This window comes from Excalfactoria chinensis, chromosome 11 (assembly GCF_039878825.1).
Source record: "Excalfactoria chinensis isolate bCotChi1 chromosome 11, bCotChi1.hap2, whole genome shotgun sequence".
NCBI classification, from domain to species: Eukaryota; Metazoa; Chordata; class Aves; order Galliformes; family Phasianidae; genus Excalfactoria; species Excalfactoria chinensis.
The window spans coordinates 11,690,001-11,706,378 of record NC_092835.1 but is presented as its reverse complement, the minus strand read 5'-3'; the positions used below and the strand labels follow the sequence as shown (position 1 = coordinate 11,706,378).

General features: G+C 35.9%; 1 protein-coding gene across 2 annotated transcripts in view; it reads left to right on the top strand.

The window, feature by feature from the left end:
* The window catches only part of ITFG1 (integrin alpha FG-GAP repeat containing 1), a 64,989-nt gene that overhangs the window by 19,397 nt on the left and 29,214 nt on the right, over nucleotides 1-16,378 (top strand). For both annotated transcript variants that reach the window (XM_072346647.1, XM_072346648.1), the window contains exons 7-10: nucleotides 2,124-2,179; nucleotides 3,602-3,686; nucleotides 12,721-12,815; nucleotides 13,044-13,216. In XM_072346647.1, coding sequence (XP_072202748.1) covers nucleotides 2,124-2,179; nucleotides 3,602-3,686; nucleotides 12,721-12,815; nucleotides 13,044-13,216 — 409 coding nt within the window. The remainder of the gene's footprint in view (nucleotides 1-2,123; nucleotides 2,180-3,601; nucleotides 3,687-12,720; nucleotides 12,816-13,043; nucleotides 13,217-16,378) is intronic.

Sequence of the window (16,378 nt, the reverse complement as noted above, 5' to 3'; positions counted from 1 at the left end):
GTCTTTCTATATTGTTTCCATTTCCTATGCAGTTGCATTTCTGAGTATTTCTATATGCTTACTATGAAATCAAATTAAGGAGCACCAGAGAGATGAACATAATCAACTTCTGACTGAGAACTGAAGGGAAAAATTGGTTCTTTTAATGCATAAGGAAAATCTACCTCAAACTATTTTTTTTTTTTTTTTTTTCATATTTTTACGAAGTAGATGCATGTGTGTAATACAGAGTACCTGTGCATGCTCTAATACAAGTCATTTGCTAATACTTGAGTGAGCTGATAGTGGCTGTTGCTGCAGATCAGGATGCATGTGCAGTTTATTTGGCTCTCCTTTTTGTCCAGTCACTGTTGAGTGCCTAACTTTCTGTCACCTGTTTAGATCTATCTGGGCTAAACAACAAGGAATGTCTTCTCAAACATGGCCGTTGTGCTCTCTAAGGAGCAGTAACTGGTGCGTTTATTTTGTCAAGCTCAAATGAAAATGAGATATTTTTACCTATGAGTAGTTTAATTCATACTAATGTTTATGTAACTTCCCATAAATATGTTAAGAACATTCATTTCTCTTTATCTATTTCTCTTCTATTCTAAGGATACTGGTGCTACTATATTTGCCCACTGAAGGAAATATTATTGTTTTTTACTGGGAAGTCGACATAGCTGCTCCAGCATTGGCTTTTACATTAAGAATGAAACCCCATATAAATTAAGTGAAACCCCATCACATGTTGAATCAGTTAAATGTGAGAGGTCAGATCAGGGAGGTATGAAACTGAGTCAGAGCTGTTTTGAGAAAGCAGGTACAGTGTCCATCAAAATTCCTGCTAATGGTTGGGAACCAATTCTCTTTTTTAATCAAATACTGTTCGTTTGCTGTATATTTAAATACAGCATGGAAAGAGCCTGTTGTGCTGTAACATGTTTATGGTGTAGCTCATAATGAATTGCAAATTACAATATAGGTTACAGCACATACTACTGCTACACAGAATACTTATTTGAAACTAAAAAACACTGTAAAAAGACATATAAACTCCAATTTTTCCATGTTTTCTTCCCTCCTAGTCCCCCACCTATCCCAAATGTATCATTTGAGTATTTTTATGGTTTAGATCCATTTTAATGAACAATGTTGCACAAATCTCCTTCTATGTGCACACTTAAACATTCAAAGCTTAGAAATGCTCTCTGTCTTCAGACTGTTTTCATGACTTCTAACTCTCTCTTGAAGAAATGCTTAAGCAGCAATAAAATTCATTCCAATGCAGCACGTTATCATGATAAGTCTTTTTATGTGCGTGCTCTAAAGGAAATTGCCATTTCACATATTCAGGAGAATAAAATTAAGCAGTGCAACTTCCACGGTACACAGTGGGGAAGAGAGAACCTGTAAGCAAAACCTTATTTCATGTGAGGTTTTGGTGGTTGTGGGTTTATTTATTTATTATTTTGGTGTTGTTTTGTTATTATGGTGGTGTTGTTTTGTTTGGGGTTTTTGTTTGTTTGTTTTCCCCTGGAAGTCAATACGTCCTATTGTGCCATCTGAAATTCCTTGTACAGCTACCTGTCTGCTTATTCAGTAAACACCTCAGGGTATGGCATTATCTTTTATATTCTTTAAACTCATTTTTTTCCTACTCAGAATAACCACTGTCTCCCAGCTTTGATAGTGTTATTCTCAACTGGAGGGAAAAGAAGGACAGGTGAACTGAAAACAAGTGCTGAAACCTGAAAGGATGGTTTTCTTAAAATCATTAATATGCTGCACTGCATCCTTTTTTCTTCTTTGACATCTTTAACACACCTGTTTGTTTCCCTTTTCTTCAGCGAGTTCTACTTTAAGCAGATATGATCAGATAAATCCTCTGAAACCCTCTTTTACTATTGAAGAGAATTTAAGTATATGAGAAGCCTGAAATGTTTCGTTTTTTCTTCTCCTGTCAACAGCGTATATATTGCTTAAATTAATACATCCAAAATAAAAGGTTTTTATTTTAGTTTTGACTTACTAAAAACGTAATGATGTATACTACTTTGTTTGAAACCTGTGTCTATCCTTACTCTTAAGAAATGCCCTTAAGTTAATGTGAAATACTTCATTTCTCTTGTTTTTATTCCCAGATTTGTTCCTTACTACCTCAAATCCTGACATTCGGTTTGAGACGTGGATAAATAAGGTAAGACACTCAAGTAACCATGATACTGAAATGCAGAAACATCAAACAGAAAACCATAAAAGTCTGTCTGACGTTCCTGGTTTGAGGAGCAGGTCACTCAAGAAACTCAAGTTTTTCAACGGGACTATAAAGGAAAGCAGTCAGGCTGCCTTCAGACATTCAGCAGGACCCCTGCTGTGTCATCAACTGTTGTAGGAACTTAGTGACACTTAACACAATGGTTTCTGAAGAAATTGCATTTTTAAAGCAATTGATCATTTTTATATCTTCTAATTTTTAAAATCTAATGCCTCTATTAAAAATAATCAGGTTTTAGCTTTGAAGAACTGAGGAATTTAACCCTTGAGCACAACGAATCCCACACTTTGGGGGGGATTTATATATTTATATATACATTATATAATTTGCATCTACAATGGCTGTCAACTTAGGCCTGCAGTTAGATAATTTTTGAGATCTTATGAATAGACTGAATTATTTTCTTCTAAAATAATAAGCATTCCCTTATTAATATCAATTATTCATAAAATTATGTGCTATTTTAAAAGAGATACATAGAGCACAGTAAGAGACGTTGTATCAGGGTGCTTGCTGTTGAAGCTTTGTTTTCATTAACATGCCTCTTTGAGCCTTGACAATAAATATTGCTCAAGAGTGCTCTCTCCCATTTTTTCTTTTATCTGAGCTTTTATATATTACATGTCAAGTAGAAGATGTATAGTTAAACATCCAGGTTCTAACTGTCTAAAGCCGCATTTGCAGCATTCATAATTGCTGTGTGTGTGGTTGGCCCGTGTCAATTTATGAGCTGACTGCAGTGATGAGAAAAGTGAGCCTTGAATTGTCTGTCTTAATTAAAAAATAAAAATTAAAAAGTCACATTTTAAATGGGCTTAAGTCACAGTTGTGATCTAATTTTATAATCAACAAAACTTGAGCATTGCTTTATTGTCCTTCTGATGAAATATGGAATAATTTTTTGCAGGCCAGGGTTTTAGTGAAGACTTAAAACAAGACCTAAACCAGACCTGATATGATATCAAGTTATTTCCTAATTAGAAGGAAAATCAGAAGTCCTAATAGTTTTGTGTGTGTGCTTTTAAATATTATATATCCATAAAATTACGTCACTACATAAATAACAGTAGTATTCTTAAATTGTTGCTAGAAACACTAAAAACACAGAAAAATATGTGGGCAGTTGTATCTAAGCAGTGTTATTATTGGATTTCTCCAGGATTCCATGAATAAATGGAAAAAAAAACAACACCCAAACTCCTATTCCAAACAGTGCATTTTTTCTGTAGCTGTTTATCATCTACGTAATCTGTTCTTTGTTTGTATGTATTTTTTTTTTGGTTCAAAAGTCAAGCTTTATCGCTTGATCTGCAATTCACTCCCTCCTTCATCTTTGTTTGGTAGGATGGGAACTTCTCTAAAGCTGACAAAAGTCAAGCAAAGCCTAGTGGTGCAGTGGTCGTTGGACAGTCAGTATTTGCAGATTTTGGTGAGTGTTACGTTTTAAAATGATGTGAATGCCAAGTGTTTTTCACAACTTAGTTAGCTATTCCACATCGCAGAATGAACAAAGCTGTTTAAAATATGTTCAATTCTAAAGTTCTTCTCTGCTTACTTTGTTTGTTTGAAGATTTTAAATCATTTAAGTCAGATATTTTATTTTATGTGATTTTGTGGTTTTATTGTGTTTTTGTTTATTTGTTTTACCTGAACCAAGAATCAACCAATTACAGCTTCTCAGTGTGTGTGTGCTGTGTTACAGACAACGGGAAATGTTTGTTTTGTGATTCAAAAAGTATTCCTTTTGTGTATGCTGTATGTTATTATTTTGTATATTATGTAGACCTAATTCTGCTGATGCTACTGAATATCAATAATTTTTAAAGAATTAATTTCTTATGTATCCCTCTTCATTGTGTGACTGAGCCTGTCTTTAAACATAGTCCAGCAAAAAGGAGCATAACTGTTCAGGTATTAAAGTTACGATTTTAAAACATCAGTGAAGTCAATGCACACTGCAGTACGCTGTGTGGGTTTGGTGCAGGAAGGGCTATGGAAGATGGGCCAGTATTGTTATGCTGCAGGAGGGAGCTGCCATTGGTTCAGAGTTCCATCACAAATCATTTAATGCTCCGTTCTGCTGATTGTCTCCAAACTTTAGGTGAAGCATCAACATGAGACAACAGGGGAACAGAATTTCTAGTAAAAATATACTGAGGGAGAACACATGTAGGGACTTGAGAAACACACAAAAATAAATGCAGAGGGACAGTGAGCCTGGCAAAGAGATCAGAGAGGTGGGTAATAATAATCAGTATCACCTCTGGAAGGAGATGCTGACTGTTTTGGACCTGGTTATTCTGGGAGCTCTCAATAATTTCAGATGTGAGAACACCCACTATAGATCTTACAGAATGTTTTCCTCAGCATCTCATTACCATCTTTATCTTCACATTACATCTTTATCTTCATTCTTTATATTCACACAAATCTGTCCAGCATGAAATGGGCAACTTCTTATGTTGTTTCTTTTGTCCACTGTCTCTTCAAAGGTGGAACATATTTGGGTAGGTCTCTTGCTAAGCAAATTTTCATGAGATTTTTAGAAATGCTGTTCATAAGATATCATTGCATTTCTTGGTTGATATGAGCTGATGTTCTCAAGACCATTAGAGGAGACATGCCTTTTTTTGGCTAAAAGGTTAGAATTAGGACATTTGTATGTCACTTGTATGCTTTGTTTCTTTTTTCTGGACCTTTTTATGGCCAAGCGCAGGTATGTCTTGCAGTCACTTATAATTAGTGTGCAAAAATCAAGTGTAGAGAAATCTGATGCAAGGACTTCTGCATTTATGGAGAGCTTAAAGGATAAACGAAATACAGAATTTGTTCCAAACTGGCCATATATACACAGATACTGAAGAATGAATGTTCTTTGTACTCTGTTTTGAAAGATGACTCTGTCACATTGTGTCATCTGTTCAGCTGCAGAAACTGAGATTGTTATGGGAAAAGTAAAGCAGATATCTGTCTTCTTTGTTTTGAGAAATGAAGGTCTTGTTAATTGAAACTTCATAGGAAAAATGTGGCTTTTAAGTCAGCTTTATGCAGTCTTTGAGACAAAAGGATGGAAGATAGTTTTGAGGGTTTCATGAGGTTTTTGAGGGACTTTTTTGTTAAATGTTTTGTGGTCTTTCAAGTTAGGGTTGATTGTAAGAGGTTTTTGACTGCCCCGGGGGCTGCAGAGAATAATTTGTTAAATAGGTTTGAATTGCTGTATGTAGAAGATAAGGAAAAATTATCAGCCGTAGTTATGTCTGAAGGAACAAACTTGACATAAGCTTAATATGTATTGCGAATGTATCCGAGCTGGAAACATTTTGATGAATGAAAATAGATACAGAGAGATTTGTGATACTTCATTTCCTTCAGTGATGTGTGTGCACTTTCTAAGGGTTATGTTGGAATCAGGCATCAAGGTTGCATGAATCTTCCCACATCAAGATGCTGCTGATGCATGTTTTAACTTTGCTGAGGAAAAGGAGTGCTGTAAGTGTGTGCGTGTGCCTTTTGATAAAGGAACAGAGATTATTCTGGCAGTTAAAAAATACGTACCACCATGATTTAGAAATTACTACTTGAGAAATACCATGACTTAAATGTTGAATTCATCTTCCTTCTGCTGTAACAGTTGGTAGGAAATTGAATTATGCATTGAATTGTTTTAAATTCATCTCCCCAGAATTTCTCTCAAACGACAAATGATTATTTTCTTTTTGAACAAATTTTTAAAGAATTCTGAAGTACCAAAATAGCGTCTGTAAGTAATGAAGATATTCTCCGTGTTTTCTGTATCTCATTGCTCATGTACAGGGCTCACTGTTCCACAGAGGTCTCAAAGAGTTACATACTTCTCTGTGCTTTCAAGTTTTTGGCCACTTCTCACTTAACCATTTGCACATTAGTCTGTAGAGCTAAAGCCAGTCCAGGAGTGAGCTTGGGAGTCCTGTATCATTTGAGCTGCCTTTTTTTAGCTTTAATTGTGCCTCCCCTGTTTGTGCTCCGTTGTTCCTCTGCAGTCCCAAGATTCTGATTTACTGATCACATACACATCTTAACAAAACGTGCTTTGTTACAAAGGAGAGCTTGTCTGACATTGTCTGCTTCAAGAATTGTTGTATGAGCTTCCCTTTGCAGCCATAAGTTTGTCATTTGAAGAAGAAATGGGGGGAAAATAAATAAAGGGAGTAAGATCTTGACTAGTGGCTGATTTGGGGTAAACTTCTCTTTTTTTTTTTTTTCTAAATTAAGCAAGGTGAGCAATAGCTATTAAATAGAAATTATCTGGATAAATGGAGCTGAGAAAAATAGCAGTTAGATGTTTGTGTAATCTTAGCACAAAGTATTTCTAAAGTACTCAGATAATGAATTTTCATTTTGTTCATGGAATGGTTTGCATGTATTTAAGGTCTACTACATTTCCACGTGTACTTATTTATAAATATATATAACATATGCACACATTTATATTTTAATTTCCAAACAAATGTGGGTGTATGAATGCATTTTAATGTAGTGGATCTCAAACTTGTCTAAATCGAAACCTCTCAGATAAGGAGCACCCCTTGTGACGTCATGGCAATGGTTTGTATATTAACCTGATCAAAGAACACCGAACAGTCAGCGAAGTTTTATTGCCCTTTTTAAAATAAATCAAAAATGCTTTGTGACATATCTGTAACACACGGTGTTTCACTTGATTAAGGTGAGTAGAACTGGGCAGTGGAGAATCCTGCAGTTATTTGGCTTCAACAAGTGTTCTTCATTCATTATTACTTTTTCTATTCTTCTCATGTCACTATGGTAATTGCAGCACAGTGGTTGCTATAGCAAAAATGATTAATCCTCCTTTGCTGTTGTCTGTGTGCGAGCAGAGTCTTTTTATGTAATCTGCTCGTACTGATTTTAAAGGAAATAGAAATGTTGGAATTCTCAGAAGTAATTACAATTAAAAATTGCTTTCTTTGTATTTGAAATTTTGGGAAAAAGTATTTTTTAAAGAATTGTAAGGATTTTAGTGAAGCTTTCTGAAAATGAGACCAATTTTTTTCAGCAATGAAATGAATGTGAGTCATAACTGGACACACAGAGCTGTTATTTTCTGGCTGGTCTGAAGATTAATGAAATATGTCTTTAAGAGAATGACCCAAAAGCAATTAGCATAGAATATGATGCTGTTGATACAGTCTAATAATTCATTTTTATTGTGAACTAATTTTATAACTGCTATTGACCTATGATTGGTTCAGTGGAGATTGTTAAATCATCCTTTGTGATATCTGACAGAAGAATTGAAAGCTTTTATTCCTTTGTCATTGATTTTGCTTAGTTTGGTGGGGAGATCAGGGAAAAGTTGCTGTTGAATTGTGATGATCTTTCCAAAAAGTAACTAGATGGTATTGTTGATAGTGTCCTCATGAGTGAATAAGTTAATAAATACAACATCACAGGCCTTTTCAGGGTTGCATTTAGCCAGCTTCTTACTTGCCACTTGTTTTTTAGCTGTTGCTCAGTAGTCTGTGTGGTCTTCTCTAACTTCTGAAATCGTATTATGCAAGCTTGCTTACTTCTTGACAAAGCGTGGATTGGGATTATTAAAGTTCTACTGAAGTCTTTGAAAGACTTACCTCAATATTTTCTCATGTTTAGTATCTAGTCATGCAACCAGTAACTCTAAAACTATCTTCTCTGTTTTTCTCCTTACCAAGTACCTGCAGTGTTTCATGTGTCTTACTTGAATGTCAGATGGTAGTAATTGTCATTTTTCTTAGAGGTTTTCATAGCTTGTTACTCCCTGCTCATTATACTTAAGCAGCATAACAGAGTGCCTAACCTTTGTTTGTTTTCCTTAAATCCATTGATTGTACTACACAAAATGCATCTTGTTGAGAGAGCTGCAGCTTACTGTAGACTTTGATTGTCCTCCTGCCATTGTTACCTTAATTGTGCTGATTTTATGCCTGTGGAGTTGCATTACTATTCTGCCGCTTTTAGTTTTGTATCTCAACTTTCTCTTAGAACATCCCTGCCCTTATGTTTTTCCTTCAGAATGTCAAATCCTCAGATACATTAGTTCCGTATCAAACAAAATGATGTTTTGCTAACTAACGTCTTTACAAAGTACTTGTTCTTTGAGCACTGTGTTCCTTTAGTCAATAAAAGGACTCACTAAGATGCAGAAAGACAATACTTGTGTTTTGAAATACTCCGCAGATGAGGAAAACTGTAATTACTGTGATAAGTCTAGGTGGAAAGATGTCAAAGCTGATGGTTTTGAAGAATTCTGGGGCACCTTAGATAAGGATGGAGTTGGTTTTGTGATAGATACGCTTTAGTTCATCACTTCGTTTTTAATCTCATCACATTTTAACTCATTTCTCCCTCCTGCTTGGATTTATTAGTATGTTTGAAAGTCTGGAAGTCTTTTCCTGCAGTTTGCTTACACACACTGTTTAAATATTTTTCTTTCTATGGAAGTGTTACTATGAAAGGATACAGATATACCTAAAATCAGAAGTTTAACACGAAGAATAGTGTTATCGAGGTATTTGTTATGTTCACAGAACTTTGAATCATCTTTAAGAGTTCTTTGCACCTGTTTTTTGAAGTTGTGATTCATATTTTCTAAAAGCAGCTGACACTGAATATTTTAATAATGTGTAATTATCTTAGTAATTTATGATAATTATCTCTGTCATGACCATCTATTTGAATGCCTAAAGGAATATGGTGACAAAAGAATTCTAATCATTTTATTACCTCAGAAGATAAACTTAAGATAATGAGCTTTCAAACAAAATAAAGTTGGTTTGATTATCAGTTGTATTGGACGTTAGAAGTCTCGAGTGTATTTAACCACAACTAGTGCTATAATGTGCACTGAAATTACAAGTAACTTTGAGATTTCCAGCAACTTGAAGTAAAATAGTTTAAAATCCAGACAGTTGCCAATAGATAGAATAGTAGACCTTGGGACCTGAGTAAAGATTCTCTTCAATCTCTACAAATAAATGTCATGACTGATTCTAACGTCTTGTTCTTGTGGTTAGTAGTTGTAGCAGAATTAAACATAGATATACATTTTACTCATATAGTATTTCTGTGCTATGTTCTATGCATTTGTGTTCTGTTTGACCAATGAAGCCATTTCCCTCTTAAGACTGATCACAAGATCCTGTGAGCCACTGGACCATATGGAAATGCGTGCAAACTGCGTGCAGCTTTGCAAGAGTAATATTGTTTGCACAGTTATCAAGAAAATGCATACTTGTGTTTAAATATTAGTAAATCTCTTGTGTAACTAGAGAAATTTAAAGTACAAGTATCAACTAACGCTGTGTTCAGATTGATTTACCCTTGTATCTGAGCTAGTTTGGAAATGGGCAGTGTTCATAAAATGTGAGAATAAGCAGTCAAGATCCTCCTAAAAGACACAGAAGTGAACATTGCTCTGGTTGTGACTAAAATAAAGTTTACTTGCAGGATCCCAGGAAGAATTTTGAAAATGGTCACGCTTACAGGAAATGCTACATGGATATCAGGTTTAGCTCACTATGGGTTACAGTACGTTATTAAGTAATGTTATGAAAGGTGTTATTTTGCTTTTTGTTGTTGGTTGTAGTTTTTTTTTTAAGCTGAAACTTGTCTAACTTATTCTACCTAATGAGCTCATCCAGCCATTGTCACCGATGTCATACTCATTAGTAAACCCAGCAGAGCTTCATGCACATTCTTTTCACCTATGAAAACCTTATCAAGCTGCAGCGAGTGTGCTAATGATGATCCTTTTCTGTTTCTGGCTTCCTCCGCCTTTGTAGAGGAATTTAAATTCAAGATTACATTTGAAAATTGAAGGATGTTTATTTAAATAGAGAGTTAAACCAAGCATGAAGATGAGAAGAGATAGCACTGTATGTCCAAGGAAGGTCAGTTATTATGGTGAGATTGAGCTCTTCTGTGATCAGCTCCTGGGGTATTTTTGTGTGGTCTTCAAGATCTGTAGGGTTATGCCAAAACCTGGCATTTTAGCTGGCACTTCAAAACTAGAAAGGCTGCTGTATCCATTTGTTGGTTTCACATAGTGCCTTTGGAAAGGCTACAGGAGACATTCATTGTATTTCTAGTTACTGCAGATCAGGACAATGCAAGATGGAAATATGAAACTGGATAATGAAACATTCTGCTCTAGACCTCTGCTTAGGGCTGGTTTTCAGGGAGTTGCTTCTTGTTGGGTTTACTTTACAAAGACTGAGGCAAAAAATTGCATTTAAATGAGTGCGATATTCATCAATGTTTTGGGTGGATTTTATCCTTATCCTTTCTATTTTTATCAGAAATGATAACAGCTGTAAATGATTAGAAAAACATTATCTTTTTCAACAAGATAGGTTTTCTTAGAAAATTACTTTTGATCAAATAATCTCAATAGTAAGGGAAGGATCTGCACGCTGTATTAAGATATGCATTAGGAAAAAAAAAAGCTGGAGAAGAATTAAGCAAAAATAGTATGACAGACACGAGTGCTTGGCCTTCATTCTCTTGATTGCTACTGTTCTGTAACACAGTATTTAACTAATTGTGGGTTTTCTTAAACTGTTCTGCTACAACTCAGAAGGTATTCTTGTTTCATTGGTAATTTAACGTAATCTTTCACCAAGCACCTGCATCTTTACCAAGCATCTTTGCAACTTAATCTTGTCTAGTAAAGGCCTCTGTTTCTGTAGTTGATAGCCTGCAAATTAGAGTTTCCCCCATTTTAAGCTCTGAAAAAGCCTGCTGTCTGTGCAGTATTTTATCCCAGCTCAGGTAAGCAAAAATTAAAGCAAGTAACTCGCTTTAATTATTCCATTTGATTGATGCAGAAAGAAAACAAACCAGATTAATGAGTTGGTGTTGATTTAAGACTTGTCAAATTCACTACTCGTTATGTTAATTTCTCTGGTCAGAGGTAGCTTACTTTCCACTCTCTCTTGATGCTGACATACTGAATTTCTGCTACCAATTATTCTAAATTATTTGTTCTTGATAGCTGAGCTGCCATTATAATTTGGGAGGGGCTTTACTGTGAGGTAGAATAATTTGAGAGGCAGATGGTAAGTAGAAAGCTACCAAAGGTGACGGTTTGGCTTTATCACTTGGAGGTATTTGGGGAAGTCTGATATTTTTTCACTCTTCCTCCCCCTTATAACCCTATTTTTCAGCTCTCAGCTTCCTTACATAATTAGAGAACGACCTACAAAGCTTAACTGTACATAGAAGTACATACTAAAAAATGGTTCTGCGTCATAGAAATATAATTTGACACACTCTGAAAGCATTAATTATGGTATATGTATAGCGCGACAAAACATGTAGCTTGTGCTCAGTAGTATATTTGGATATAATTAGGGATGCATTAACTTTTGAGGGTGATCTGGTTTCTATATAATCAACTAAGGAGACTTTGTCAAGCAGCTGTACAAAGTCCAATTAAAATATTAATACCAAGATGTTCAAAACTTCGTTATGGACATGGGGTGATTTGAAAAGCTGACTTTTTTATTACAGTGGAATTTTTTTATATTACATTTGTTGTTTGCTGGTTGGGTTGTTTGGTTTGTTTTTCTCTCTTGTATTACATTTTATAGACCGGAAAATCAGATTGTCTGTATTTTTCTCTGGACTGGAGTATAGCATCTCTTTAACAAGTCACATTTGACATATTTGTTTACCACTGAGACTTGCAGTGATAATCTTTAAAGCAGCAGTTCTTATTTTTCTCTGACTGCCTGCATTTAGCTGTTTCACTGTTCTTACTACTCAGCCCATATGAGGAATATGCTAGGAAAGACTGCAAGGTCAAAATCATATAATATGAACAAAGGAATTTCTCCTGGAACAGAGAATGGAAAATCAATTTGCTTGTTATTATACACTGTGTGTCAGAATTCTAGAGGCAAATATATATTGCTTTTTTAAATGTGTAAAAGATCGTTATTCTATTAAAGGTACTGGAAATGAATATGCCCGAAGAATGTTCCTAAAGAGCTGTAATTTACTCAGATTTACCTAATTCTGAAAGCCTGGAACTTAGTAGCCATTCTGTTAGACAACTTTCCTGTGTTGTTTATTTACCTGTTAATATAGATTAATGTACTGTGTGTGGACTTGTGAGGCTTAGTTTTCCTGACTGTGCAGGAGCTGAAAATGAGGTAAAAAACTAAATTAGTTTGTACAGTAGATTTGTGATGGTAGATCTATAGAAGACATAATCATCTTCCCAGCTAAACAGAGGGACTGAGAATATTACTCAGTATTTGCTCTTCTGAGCATTTCTTTTCTGAGGATTTTTTTTTTTTAATATCTAGTCGTTCTTGGTCTAATTTTTCACAATGAGAAAAAAATAATTCCCAGCTGATCATCACCTGCATGCAGAGTTTCTGAGTTTACAAATTTAAGTGGACTTTTTCTATTCTTTTTGGCAGATGGAGATGGACGGAGTGAACATTTGTTACCAGTATGTGAAGACATAAACTGTCAAAAAAGTGCCATCTACTTAACTAAGCTAGGAATGGACCAGGTATTGTGACTTGTGACTTTGGGATTGTCAAGGTGAAGGAAAGTGCTGTGTTCTGTGCATGTGCTCTGGAATAACCAAGTACATAGAAAACATTTCATATTACATCCTCATTTTCTCTTGAGTATTTGTTAACTGCTTCCAAGATCTGACTCAGCACAGAATTGTCAGTTGTTTTAAATAGATTTAGGTATTTTTCCTAAGTGAAATGGATTTCTTTTTCTTTCACAGTGGATTCCAGTCTTGCAAGACTTCAGAAATAAAGACACACTTTGGGGCTTTGTAAAAAATCAAACTGACAAAACAACATCACAAATTTCATTTCCAATGACCCTTCATATTGGAGACTACAACATGGATGGCTACCCAGATGCCCTTGCTATACTAAAGAACACATCTGGAAGGTAAAGATCATTATCTGGATGTTTCATGATCAGTCATACCAATCATTAATTTTAGTGCATCTTGGTCACTTTATCTGGTGAACAACATGTCTGATCTCTGCCCAGTGCAGTATGAAGTGCCATTTTAGGCTTTCCTGCCTGATCACAGGAGCTGTCTCTCCTTGTCCTTTCTCATCTTATGTAAAAGAGCACTTGCAGTGTTAGCTAGTAACACCAGTCTGCTGAGAATTCAAGGAAACCCATTCCATGTCATATCCCATTTTATGTCCACTGGATGGAGACTGCTAATGTATGTGATAGCGTGCTTTGCCCCTTCTGAGATCCTGGTGTTTTATATGCATCTCGTCAGTTGCTGGTCACTTTATATTATCCAGTTTCAACTGAAATAAAATCACAGAATCATGTTGTTTTTTCTCCTGAGAAAAATTTCACTCATCTGTATAATGGCTTTTTTTTTTTTTCCTCATGGTGTGCTGTGATGCACAATTGGCAAGGTTTTCTTAGTGCTAAATAACGAATTGGATTTGGTGATATATGTGATATTTAATAAAGATACCTGTGTGCAAAGACTCCTTGCCATTACTTCACTTCAGGTATAGATGCTCACAGTGTTTTAGCCTATATGCTAAAGGTAGGCTACAAGTACTAGTTTCATTTCAGCTTAATGTTTCGTTTCTTTTGAGTTCTTCTCTTCTTGCCCTGCACTTTTTCTTTTATTTTCTGTATCAATCTATACCCAACTTCTTCATGAAATAAGCTTGTTTTCCCCCCTCTTCTGGGTCCCTCCAAAACAGTTCTTTCATTTAAACTTTACTACTGAGATGTACCACGATAAAATCTCTTTTTCCCTGATGAATACATGGTTATTGGATTCCTTGCTATGTGAATGTCACATATGTTTTTTTTTTTTCTTTTCTTGATCTCATCTTGCTCTCAGGATGTTTAGTGAGGCTACTTCGTGGATTTTTCATTACCTTTCCGTGTTGTTGAGGGTTTGCTTTGCTCCTTATTTGTTTGAATGTTTCGTATACTTTTTGTCCTCAGCAGGAAGTGGGAATTGATCAGCTAAAATCTCTTAAAGTTTTCTGAGCTGTTTTGCCAATTGATCCCTTTTTATGGAAGGCCAAGCAATCATTTGTTCAAAGACAAAATGTTCTGTTTTTTTAAAAGGTTACCTAGTGTTGTATATGCTTAAGTGATCAGAATGTAATGGATGCCCCACTTAGAGTAGCTGGGATTCATCTCGTACTTAGTGGATCGTCATCTCATGATTGTAGCTGAGCAATAAAATTGCTGTGCTCACATAGGATGTTTGTAGGAATCGATTTGGCTTTTTTTTCCTTTGAGATTCCTGATTTATCTATTAGAAAGGGATATTTGTATGAGCAGCAAGGAGTTGATATTTGTTTCAGAGCACAGTAGAGAGATTTTAATTTTTTTCTGGGAAGGAAAGAGAGCTGCCATGGTGAATTATGTGAGGATGAGGACCATTCATTTCTGATTCAGTTTTTCAAACTTCAGTTTATTAATGTATGCTGTCAAATCTTGCTGCATCTCTGCAATCACTGAAATTAATCAAAACCTATTAGGCAGGTCGCAGCCGGAAAATGTGTGCTGTCAGTGGAATATATACTGCAGTGTTTTAAATCTTAGAGGGAAGGAAAATAAAAGCTTCTAACATTCCCTATTAACTTTGTCAGTGTACTTGTTCTCCTACTTTTTCCTTCATTGTTTGCCTTCCAGCCCTTTGTCTTGCTGCAGTCTGGTGTTACGACAGGTGTAGTGATCCAAGCTGGGAGCCTGTTGTACATCGAGCAGTTAGTGATCCGCATAACAGCTGACCTGAGTTCCAGCATGCCTGTGCTGTTCTGCACATATCACTTGGCTGCAGGACAAACTTCACAGCTAACAGAGAAGCCTGTGGGCAGCTCCCACTTGGCACCTGGTGATGATCTCACTGGCATGTCCTTGTCTTTACCTTGAAGCTGTGTGTGTTTATATGAACACTGTTTCGCTTGACAGTAGAAATGATGAATAGAATTGTTTACTTTTCAGAAAAATCTGAAAGAGCTCTAGAGACCATAATGCCAGTGAACCTCACTACCGATAGGATATGCACAGTGTGCTGTGCCCTGTCCTTCAGTCTGTCTAGTACTGTACGATTTGTGTTTTCCAGCTCTCAAAGAGCTCTACGATTATCTATGATACTCACTTTTTCTCTCTCGTGTCATCTCCAGTAAAAGGTATTTTAATCAATACCGTATGAAGTCTTCATATCTTTCTCATTGGGACCTATGATGAATGTGCGATTCTTGCACTAGCGCATTACAGGGAAAGATCTGTCATGGGTGTATTTATAATCTAGCTGTGTATGTTTTATGAGAGTTAGGTGCAGATTCATAGTTTGAATTAATACTCAGAAACAAAAATAACGGAGAAGCTCACTGCAGTGCTTAAAAGAGTATGTAGACAGAATTTAGATTCTTAAGTCACAGTTAATTCAGATCCTCCAGTGGTTGTCTAAACATGAGTGACTCACTGACATTTTTTGTGTTCAAGCTCCTTGCATACTGACACATGCCTAAAACTGAAGAGCTGTGTGCTTGTGTTCTGCCTACACAACGTTGTGATTCAGACACAAAGCAGTGAGCACCAGAGCTCTGCCACTTCATCTGAGCCTTAAGATAACAGCTGTTGTTCTGTTTTGTTTTTTCTTGGTTTTTATTGTTGTTGTTTTTCAAATGTGTCAGAGAAGATGGTAGTTCTGTTACTGCTCAGAATCTACACACACCAAGTTAAACCACTCAGACCATGAACATCAGGGTTTATCCTCCATAGGCTTGCTTAGTTGGAATGTTGCATCTTTTTTGCAGCATCACTGAATAATGGTTGTAAAAAGTGTAGACAGCAAACTAGAACCAAGGTTTTTCCTTTTGCACTTAAATACTGGGGCATCTAAACTGCAAAAGGTGGTTCTTCTGTTTGTTTTTACTTCAGACCCATAAATCTTGTGTTTGGGGCTGTACCGAGTGTGTACCATGATGGTTAGGATATTTCAAATGGAATTCAAGAGGATTTCTGGAATTCAGAGGTGGAGGGAGAGTTATCTTTTCATACTTCAGGGAGCCTCTCTTCTCTGCCAGGCTTATCCTTAGGACAGAA